The sequence below is a fragment of the Nymphaea colorata genome, chromosome 12 (assembly GCF_008831285.2).
Source record: "Nymphaea colorata isolate Beijing-Zhang1983 chromosome 12, ASM883128v2, whole genome shotgun sequence".
Taxonomy (NCBI): domain Eukaryota; kingdom Viridiplantae; phylum Streptophyta; class Magnoliopsida; order Nymphaeales; family Nymphaeaceae; genus Nymphaea; species Nymphaea colorata.
The window spans coordinates 5,698,308-5,709,522 of record NC_045149.1 but is presented as its reverse complement, the minus strand read 5'-3'; the positions used below and the strand labels follow the sequence as shown (position 1 = coordinate 5,709,522).

The window sequence follows — 11,215 nt, the reverse complement described above, 5'->3', positions numbered from 1 at the left end:
ATAGTGAAACGAACAAGACCAAATAGCACGTCTTATAGCGTCTAAGATAATGAAAAAGACGAGACTAGATAACACGCCTTATAGCGTTTGAGATAACGAAAGGGATAGGAAGATAATGAAAGAGATAGGACCAATGTGGATGAAACCACCTAAATCTATCACCATCTATGCTTCATCGGGCCAGTGGATTCCACTTGCTCTACTCTGACAGACAACCTTTACTGCCTCTACTCCTTCATTGACGAAACCATTCACTCTACTTCGACCGATGACCTTTACTGCCTACGCTCCCTTTTCCTTGACGACTTTGCTCGCTTTTCTCCGACTAAGGATGTCTGCTCGCTCTATTCTAACTAAGGATGCCCTTATGTATTGGAAATGGTCTATCCTTATGAAAGACAAGAACTTTTTGCGGTAAATAACTCATCTTTTTTTTTTCCATAAATAAAGAGTTGAGGGTCTACCCCTCTATAGGTTTCACTGGATTGGAATCTTTGTTTAAAAAAAGTTCAAAAAAACTGAGTTGGAATGATGACTGATTGGGATAAATTCAATAGAAGTCGAAACTGATCTTAATCCCAATCATTTATATCCTCACCATGAATGATGCAATGAATGTTCCTTGCGTTGCCAGAAAAAGAAAGAGCTTTACGATTATGATTATTTTACGAAAGCTCAAAACAACATTTCAATTATTTGCAAGATAAGATATTGAGAGGAAAGGCCTTTTGTGCACAAATTTTCAGATTTCTTATCGTTTCTCACTATTAACATCAACCGCAGAGCTTTGAGTGAGCAAGAAGATAATCTCACCATCTCAATGAGAGACAAAGCCTCTTTTATTGGAACCTAAAGTTCCTTCCTCTTGTCCTCAAAGTCCAGAACTGTATTGCTATCAGAGGGTGAGATTTCCACATGCTTCAATAACAACCACTCTTTTTTACAAAACACACCCCATAACATTTCCCACCCATATGAACTCTGCCGTGCCCAACTTAAAGTCTAAACAGTCAAAAGGGTCTTGTGCTCGAGTTGAACAGACAAAAAGAAAAAGGTTTTCAGCAGATTTTAATGGTAAATAAAAGGCGGATTTGGTGCTTATTCTTATAATGCTCCAAAAAGTCAAGAAGCCATTTAGTAAGAAGACGAACACGTCCCTACGAAGTGCGCACCTTCACGTTTCCTTGAAAAGGGGAATCCAGAGGGTCGGAGAGAGGGGGAAGGAGTTGAGGGAGAGAATTGCTCGTTTTTGCGGGATCTTAGTCCAAACGAGTCCTCTCTAATCTCTCCTTCTCTCTCTAAATTCCCGTCGGAAATTCCACGCTCGGATCCGCTACTTGACGGAGAGTTCGGTCCCTGGCCAGTTGGTTTTCTTGGAGGGATTTACAACCCCAACCAGAGTTTGATGGAACAAAAATCTTCGCCTCTTAGCTTTTCTGAGTCTGGAGGTAAAGATCTTTGCCTCTCTCTCTCTCTCTCTCTCTCTCCCCATTTCTCTCAATCATTTCCGAATCCCTACCCTTCAATTAGTTGGAGTTCCTGTACGATTCTTGACTTTATTCATCCATCTGATTGTCAGTGAGGATTACCTGTTGAACTTACACGCTGTTGGGGTCCCGTCGTTATTATTCACTCTTAGTGATTTATCGATTTACTCTTAGTTGACGAATTTCGTTTAGGCAAATGTTAAAAGGATATAATCTTTTTAGTTTCTATTATTCTCCATTTATTTCAATGTAAATGGTTTTTACTGATGATTTACCTAGAAATGATGATCTTGCGATCTGCAAATATCTTTTGTTTCTGATCTATTAGCAACCTGTCCGACAAGCTAGGCACTTGTCTGATTCTTGTTTATCTGTGAAAGTTGTGTGATTCTGAGGTAATTTCTTAGACCTGTCTGTTACTTATGCGGGGATTTAGAAATGTATTACATAAAGATATTTGACATAATATTCTTATAAGTTGACTAGCTTGTTTTTTGTTAGAAGGATGGAACGACTAGGGCTTGGCAACGAGCTACCTTTCTCTGCTTTTGCAGTATGAATAACTACAAATGCTGATTCATTATTTGTTGATTCTAACTTGGCGATGCATTCTCGATCAGTCTATAGTTGGTGGAGCCTTCACCTTGTCAATGTAAAATTTTTGAGTTTTCAACATCTGCAGTTGCAGAGCATTCTTTCTCAACTAGTAGAGGTATTAGGTGTACATAGTGGACTAATTAACTGATGAATTTGCTGCTCCAAAAATTTGTCACCATTACCGGGACTTCCCCTTCCATGTTTCTGTGCTTATTTGTTTCTGTGAGTGCTATTTTAAGTGCTTTAATCTCCATGTTTAGTTTTTTTTTTTTTTTTCTTATTAACATTACCCTCGGTTTGATGATATTTCTACAGGCGAGACACTGTCAAAAAGACAGTTTCTTTACTGCAAGGATACTGCAAGAGAATAGTTGTGGGTTATGCAGTGCAAATTTTTTCTGTTAATTTATGTGGTGTTAGTTGGATATTTGTAAGTGAGAGCGTGGTGGAGGCTGGGCAAGAAAGAAAGTCCACAAGGTTCACTTTTCTTCTGAAGAACTTGGATACTATTTAGAACCATGGAGCCTGTTTGGAAGCTAGCATATCTCTTAGAACCAGCTTCAATAGCACTTGTGGTTACAGCCGTGCTTGTTGCATTTGCCTCTGCTCAACGTGCACTGACTTATGGAAAGGAAATGGAGAGAAACCGTGACTTTTCTGAGGCCTCAGTTACGTTGGACAAATCACAAGCACTCATGATTCCACTTGCTAGTTCATGCAGCCTATTGTTGATGTTTTACCTCTTCTCTTCAGTTTCACATTTGGTTACAGCGTTCACTGCAATTGCTTCTTCTGCCTCACTTTTCTTTTGCCTGTCACCATATGCATTGTATCTCAAGTCACAGTTTGGACTGGTGGACCCTTTCATATCCCGTTGCTGTTCACGTTCTTTTACCAGAACCCAAGGGCTACTTGTCTTAGTGAGCGTGGGTATAGTTATTGCTTGGCTCATTTCTGGACACTGGCTACTGAACAACGTCTTGGGCATTTCAATATGCATTGCTTTTGTCAGCCACGTTAGGTTGCCTAACATCAAAGTTTGTGTTTTGCTTCTTGTCTGTCTCTTTGTTTATGACATTTTCTGGGTATTTTTTTCTGAGATGTTTTTTGGGGCAAACGTCATGGTCTCTGTTGCAACTCAGCAAGCCTCAAACCCTGTTCATACAGTTGCAGATAGTTTAAGTTTACCAGGACTGCAGTTGATAGCCAAGAAACTGGAGATGCCTGTCAAAATTGTTTTCCCTAGGAACTTGATGGGTGGAATAGTTCCTGGTAGCAGTGCGATGGAGTTCATGATGCTTGGTCTTGGTGACATGGTGCATCTCTTGCTCTTCCACTTTTATGAGATATTTGGTGTTTCAAATGTTTATGTTCCATGGTACCATGGAGTTTAAAACTTTAAAATATCGGCACATTGTTGTGACTGCATGTGAAACTTATCATGATTCTGAGTCTCTGACATGTTTGACTTGTTTATCCTTATACTTTGCATCAAAATGAGTCTCTTGGATTATGTGTCTAGTGATGATTTCAGATTTTAAGCTGGGTAATTTTCTGCACTAGGAAATTTGAAATGTGGAACAATATCATTCTTTTCCCTTATATTTTTCTATGTATATAGTGTCATTGACTTGTATATCATTTTGTATGCTCTTAACTTATAAAACATAGCCAGTCATTGATAAAGGACTGACATCTAAAAACTCTTTAGTACCATGATTTCATAAGTAATTACTTACATTAATCAAGAGATACAATAGCAACTGTTTGTTTCAAATTTTCAATCAAGAAAAGCACTCTTCAATAATTTCCCATCATGCATGATTATATATTGGAAGATCTTCTTGAAGTTTCTATTTCCTTGAAGCTGTAGGACTGTGGGAATATGGTGTAGAGATAGATACTTTAACTGTTGGACAATGCAATACATACAAGAATTTTTTGAACAATGCTCACAAAATTCAGTTAAAGACGAGTCACAAAAAGCTGCCTCCCGAATATCATGCTCTCACAAAATGCACAAAACACTGCAGGAGAAGTGGAGAACTCTCCTTGATGGTTTGTTCAATTTATAAGAGTATGGTTCTTGAGAGACAGTGCGTAGTCTCCAATGGCAACAACGTAGTGTCCAGATGATGATCCCATCTGCCAACTGCACCAAATCAGTGGCAGAGCGAGGATTTTTTCCTAGCAGGGCCATTATACGGTCCCCAAAATTTTCACCGGGGAGAAATGAAAGTTTTTAAAATTTGTATAGTAAATTTTAATGTTTGCATGGTGTTTTTTGTGTGTGTGTGTGTGTGTGTTTGGGGGTGGGGGGGTGGGTTGTCCCCTGCTAGCCCTTTCCCTGCATCAAATGTTCTCACTGTTTGGTTGTTTCATGCTTTTTCTGTTTTTTTCTTTCCTTTTGAGATTCTAGCCTGTGCATCTTAGAAGTATGTACATATGGTATCTGTAGGAGATCAGACTTTTTTTATCCATTGCAGCCTACTTTCTTTTATGGGCAGTCCTCAACCTTGCAGAAATGCATGTTCATTATTTTATTTGTGTTCTTCTCTGTCCAGGCCAACAAAATTGGTTTTCTGATAATCTGCTTGATTCAATGGACCATTATATATTTGTTTTGTTGCACAAAACAAAGAAGAATACTTACCTTTTTTATTACCTCGTTAATGAGGTATGAAATTTTGTGCAATGTGGTGATTTTAGTTTACCTTAAGCATATCTGTTCATGGGTAGATGCTGAAAAGAGCTGGAAAGGCTTGCCTCTTTTGTGGCACTATGGGGCATATATATATATGTGTTTCCGATTGTTTCTGTTATTCATTTTAATAAGGAAGGTTTTAATTGCTCCTAAGTTCTTTGCTTCAGCATTTTTTTCATAAATTTCTGAATCTGTTCTTCTGCCCTTCCACAGGCTATTCCAGGCATGCTTTTAGCTTTGGTTCTCTGTTTTGATCACCGCAAAACCAGGGATTCTGGTAATCTTGTAGAAACCAGTACTGCCAAAGGTCCGAAGTACATATGGTATGCTCTTTCTGGGTATGCAATTGGACTTATCAGTGCTTTGGCTGCCGGAATTTTGACTAGGTCTCCCCAGCCTGCACTCCTTTATTTGGTGAGGTTTATTGCCCTCTTTGGTTACATGTTTACCTGATATACTGTTGCATATAACAAAAAAGCAAGGTAGCTGCTCATATTTCTGGATTTGCTCTTAAGGGTTTAGAGGGGTTGAATTGAAATTTTAAAGCACAAGGAGCTCAGTTTGTGGATATTCTCAGGGTCATTTTCCAGAAATGAAATCCAGGGTGGTGTCTGGCTTTTCCAGAGACTTCAAGTGTTTTATGAAACCAACCATAAAGATGAACTCAAAATGTCAAAAACTATAGGATTTACAAAATAAATCGTGAAATCCAATGTGTTGGTTCAGTTTAGGAGTCAACAATTCTAAGACTGTTAATTAAACTCATTCTATAGAATAAGATTTACATGAGATCCAACAAACTTCATGCACAGATTATTGACACCACAACCATCTGGCCAGCCAGTCATTTACAGTCTGCTATAAGAAGATGCAGTACTCTCCAACATATTCCTCAGGCACCAATTGGACTGTGTGAGAATATAATGGTGATTGTTCTTCAAATCCATGGCAGATTTTTGTGGTTCTTTTAGTCTTATGATTTTGGTCATTCCGAATTCATTTGTATGATTAATTCATCAAGACAGCTTCCAGTTCCAGAAAAGTCAGGTGACACCCGAGACATTGTACTTGGGATACATCATTTATATTGAACAATCTTTTGTGGGGTCAGTGATAATGAGCAAGGAATAATTCTTCTTCTATTAGGTGTTCCCCAAGCTGTAAATGCTAATTCGTTTTATGAATGTCAACCCTTTATCATGAGTACCATCAGTCCTGGTCAAATCATCTGCTTGCCAAGTGATTAATCAATGGAAGGCTCTCGGGATTTATGTTTTCTTATCAGCCCATGCACTTGTCATTGTATTTTTTTTTTGGCCAGGCATTAAGAATGCATCTTGCAGTAGCTAAAGGAATAATCTTTTAGTTTGGGATCAACATTAGAATTCATGAGTGTATGTTTCAAGGTCTTATCTGCTGAAAAAGTTACGAGAGCATGGGCTAAGAAATGGTCACATAACAAAAAAGTTCAAGATTTTTCATTAGGTGGTTGGTTGAAGAAAATATGCAAAGTCCCTTTTTATTAACAGACAATACAAGCCATTAAGTTGTAAAGGAAAATTATTGCTCTACCCAAAGAAATCAAAGGATATTCATTTTCTGTGCTCACTGTTACATTGGACATCTCCTGTGTCTCCTCCTCAGTTCCAACCAGAATATATGTTTGTCTTTATCAGCGACCTCTCTCTCTCTCTCTCTCTCTCTCTCTGATTAATCAGTCTGCTTAATGGTCTTCTTTTAAGCATTTTTTCTCTGTTTTTTGTTGAGCGGTCTTATTGATTTGAAATCTTACAATCCCATTTTTTTGAAGTTTTGAACTAGAAACACCATTATTTATGTGTTGGTTTTTTTCTTTTCAATTTTAGAAGGCAGTCTTGGATTTGGGTTCTTTAGATTTTGTTGTTAAAAAAGTTGCTTTTTTCTGCAGTTTCTGTGTCTGTCACAGTAACAAAGGCAATATATTTAGGACGACAGTTAAATCTAGATAGAGGAAAAAACTCTACAAAGAGCAGAAAGACAATGAGGAGGATGTCCTTAAGTGGTCTTCATTGCGAATGGTGTTGGTTTGTTTTTTTTTGCCCTGTTTTTCTTCTGTATTTGAGGCTTAAGAACGATGATCTAGTCATTGCCTTTCACTAACCCTTAGTAGACCAAAATTAAGGTAATGGTGGTGATTGGAAGCGGGTGTTTGAAAATAACTTTCTAATGTTGGCAGTTAATGTAAAGTTCTAGTACTTCGGCATCCTTTTGTTATACTACTATTTATTAGGCCTGTTTTTATAAAGTTTTCCTTATTTGATGGTCCTGGTCCAGATTTAAATGTCCACCACCCCCTTCTCTCTCTCTCTCTCTCTCTCTCTCTCTCTTATGGCTCATGGTGACCTTTTTTGTAGTTGATGTACTTTTGTTTGCATGACTGTAACTTTACTTTCAACTCATATGGATGGCTATAAGCACAGACAAACTAAGAGAAAATAATTTGACATTTTCAACATAAATTCAGAGGTGTTTTATTAAACCTTATTTCCTAAAGTTACTAATTTGGTACCATTTCTTTAGTATATGTTTTAATTCTGGCATTGCGTAGAGGAAAATCTTTGTAGCTTCATTTGTGGTAGTAGTTTCATTGGGTTTGAATGGCTTGCTTCTTGCGTCTTGGCTGGCCATTACAAACATCCTAACTACTTCTCCGGGTGAAAAATTACCTCTTCAGTATATCCTTTTATGCACTGTTAGATTCCGTTACTCCCAAAATGTCCTTTTCTGATTGTATTATGTGTTGTATTTTTCCTGTGGAGAAGGGTGTTAATCTTTTTGTCTTTCTCTCCTGGATTTTCTTATTTGTTGTTCGCTGTTTGTACAAGAATTTACTGTTGTATTTCTTTAGGATAACTGTGTCGTAATTTTTTCTTTTAAGGAAATTGCTTTTTGGTCATTTCCCTTTTGGAAAGGGGAGAAGGGTGGAGTGTTGAAGAAGGGCTTCTTCTTGAACCTTTCATTTTTCAACTCTTCTATATTACTTGATGTCTGCGTTAAATTTTCTATTGTTGGATGCTCTTCCTCCCCACCCTTCTCTGTATGTATGAAGCCTTGTTTAGGCTGGTTCAAGTTCCTGTTTGGTAACTCGTATTTCTGGTTCTGTTTTGCATAGTTTACCATAGAACACTGACCATGTGATTTGGGAAATCATGTAATAATAATAATAATATTGGTAAAACTTCATGGGCCATGACTTCATCGTGTTGCCTAGGTGTTGGTAAACATGTCTAAGTTCATTAGATGATTTCGGCTGCGCACTTGACTAAAATGGTGTATTTTGATATCCTCTTCCTAAATTTACTTCCATGCCATTGCAGGTGCCGTCGACATTAGGACCGATTATATTTATTTCATGGATAAGGAGAGATCTTGTAGAACTGTGGGACGGGCCTGGGCTCATTGCAAGTGAGAAGGCTCGTTTAGTGGAGGTCTAAGGCCTACCTCTTTACGTATATCTGAGCACATCTATACATGTAAATTTCGTGGAATTATTCGCCAAGGAATGAAGAATTTACATAATTCTATTTGAAATTTAAATTGCCTTTTTTGCTTTCAATGGCAAACACTATTCATTACCATGTCTATATCTCACCTTGAATTTTTTCTTCCAACTATTTTTGTATAACTTACAAGCTAATGAAAGTTACCTTACTCAACTCCAGTCCGTGCCTTTATGTGGTGATCTTTTCCTTGCCGGTAGCAATTAGTTCAGGTCCGAAAATCTAAGAAATCATCACGTTCTGAAAGAAGCCGGCAGGGAATTATCATAAATGTACATACAAAAAATGAGGGACAGGAGAGGGAATGGTACACAAGAAAGCACAAAAAGATATGGACAAAAGGGGACTTGCACAAACCGCAGTCACTCCTGAGACTGAACTGTCCCTCCTGTCACCCTGAGACTAGAAACCCTGCACACGAGTAAAATGCCATTCACTTGTAGGTACCCCAGATATAGAATAGAACAAACTTGTACTGTGGGGTTGGGTTTCGATAGTCTGCAGCTGCTAATCACAGAAGGGTGCAAAACAGGAAGAAGTTGGTCTTGTTAGTGCTGAGACGGTAAAGATATCCCAGACTAGGCAAAATAGGTTCGAGTAAATGTGTTCTCCTAAACCGTTTGCGAAATTAGTTCAGCAACAAAGATATGCAATAGGTTATACTTATTGTCGCTTACTCTATCTACCTTGACTCCAGCCGGCTGAATCGCATGCTTACCTTTCTTCGCTAATTATGCAGTTTTAAATAGCAAACCTGTTTGAACTTTAAGAACATTGATCTCAACTACATCACGCCCTTGGTGCAAACATCTAGGGATGGAGGTAAGTAAACTTGTGTTCGGCCAAACGTTTTTTCTGCAGATTGTATGTCTTTCCCCATCAATTTTGAAATAATTCTCCCCACAATTCTTCCAGATGAGCCAGAGATAGTTCATCTTCTAGATGCAGGCCTTATTTCTCGAAGTCCACACAGTCTATATAACCACTCCAAAAGTGTGCTTTCAACAACGAAGTAACCATTTGGGTTGAACGTTCACACTTGTCCACCACAGGACTTCGTCTAAGAGAGAAGTATGTGGTACACAGGCCACACCAAACTTTCCAGTTATACTTCCCCAAAGATTTGAAGCATACAGACAGCTGAAAAAAAGATGTTCAATAGTCTCCTCATGCAATTAACATAGAACACAGCGGGAAGCTAGACCTGTGAACGCGAGCTTGTGTTAGTAATCTTCCTTCCATTGCTAGTAAGACATACCAAGAGTGACCAAATGAAGTTGTAGTATGATTTAGATTGATGTTGGACCCTTACATTCTCCCAAATATCTCCCAAAGAAAAAGATTTGGAAATGTTATCACACCAAATTGGAGAAACCACACCTGCAAGAAACAGATTAGAACAAATTAGATGCTAAGAAACTTCCCCAACTCTTATGCTGAATTGCATTAATTGCTTCCTCTACACTCCACCTAGTCTTCTTAACTATTTGTCCATAATCTGCAATCCCAATTTTGTTCATAAATAAATCCTCATTCCAAGGCTCGGTCCAGCCTTCTTTGCCATCCTTAACCGTCCACTTCACTCTATCTCTAATGCTTGTCAGCTCCAAATAATGCATTTTCAAATAGTTGAGTTGTGCTCTTGCTGCAATAAGTCCACATACTTCTATGATGGAGGTATTTTCTATGAAGAAATTGACTGCACAAACGATCTGACAACCTGATTCGAGCTGCAAAAGCAGCCAGACTTGCTTTTATTGAGTTCTGTCAAGTTTTTTAAGTTTACTCTACCTTCATCATAAGTTGTACTAATGGCCCTCGATGAGAGAAGGTGAAGCCTCTTCCCTGAAGCTCCATGCACAAAAAGGAAAACAGAATGCCTTCGATGTTCCTCACAATGCTATCAGGTATTCGCCTAGTGTAGATGATTGTGTGCTTAATAATACAAACCCTCCCATCATAGGCGAGGGTTTTGCTCTTCCAAGCAGCTGTCTTCTTTTGGATATTGTGAAGTAGGTCTTCGCGAAATTCCTCCTCAAACTTTCCTATAAATAAGGGGAGGCCCAAATGCTGATTAGGAAGAGTCCAATTTCCTCTGAGTCATTTGGAATAGGAAGATAGTAGACTTCTGCCCATTCACTAACACGCCTACCTTCTCCTTTCTCCTTTACAAAAAAAAATAAGATATCATCAGCAAAGAGTAAAGCATGAGGAGAATCCCAGCCTCGGGGTGCCCAAGGAACTATAAAATGGTTAAGAACAGCACTTGCTTGGATTCGCCTTAAGAACACCTCCATAACAAGAACAAACAGGTAGGGAGAGAGTGGATCCCCTTGCCATAACCCTCTCCTAATGGGGAAATAGTCTCTCATTCTCCCATTAACCACAATAGGTAGGTCCACTAGAGGGATACAAGACATAATAGACCTAATCCAATCATCTAAAAAGCTCAAATGGTGCAAGCTGGAAAGGAGAAAGTTCCTACTGAGCCAATCATAAGCTTTTGAATGATCTAGCTTCAAACACACGCTAGCACCTCGATTTTTGGCAAGAGAATGAATAAGCTCATGTGTAAGGATGATGTTATCGTGGATGACCCTACAAAAGCACCCTCAAGATGAGAAACAATCTTCATCATGACAGGTTGCAACCTGTTAATAACAATAACTTTGGTAATGAATTTATATAAAGGGATTACAAAGATAAATAGGCAGATAGTCCTGAAGGAATGATCCATCTGCTGACTTCGGAATGAGAACAAGGAGTTTGATTTACTTTCGGAACCAATTTACCAGAAGTGAAAAACTGTTGGATGGCCTTAGTCACATCAAGCCTATAATGTCCCAATACTTTTTATAAAAAACCTCAGGAAATTGGTTTAGCCCTCG

The 11,215-nt window shown here is 38.5% G+C and overlaps 1 protein-coding gene across 1 annotated transcript; it reads left to right on the top strand.

Moving 5' to 3' along the window:
• Positions 1–1,152: 1,152 nt before the first annotated feature.
• On the top strand, positions 1,153–8,383 carry LOC116265576 (signal peptide peptidase-like 1). Its single transcript, XM_031646274.2, has 4 exons — positions 1,153–1,448; positions 2,400–3,400; positions 5,002–5,202; positions 8,145–8,383. Exons 2-4 carry the CDS (start codon positions 2,603–2,605, stop codon positions 8,259–8,261), a joined length of 1,116 nt encoding a protein of 371 aa, XP_031502134.1. The 5' UTR covers positions 1,153–1,448; positions 2,400–2,602; the 3' UTR covers positions 8,262–8,383.
• The last annotated feature ends 2,832 nt before the right edge of the window (positions 8,384–11,215 follow it).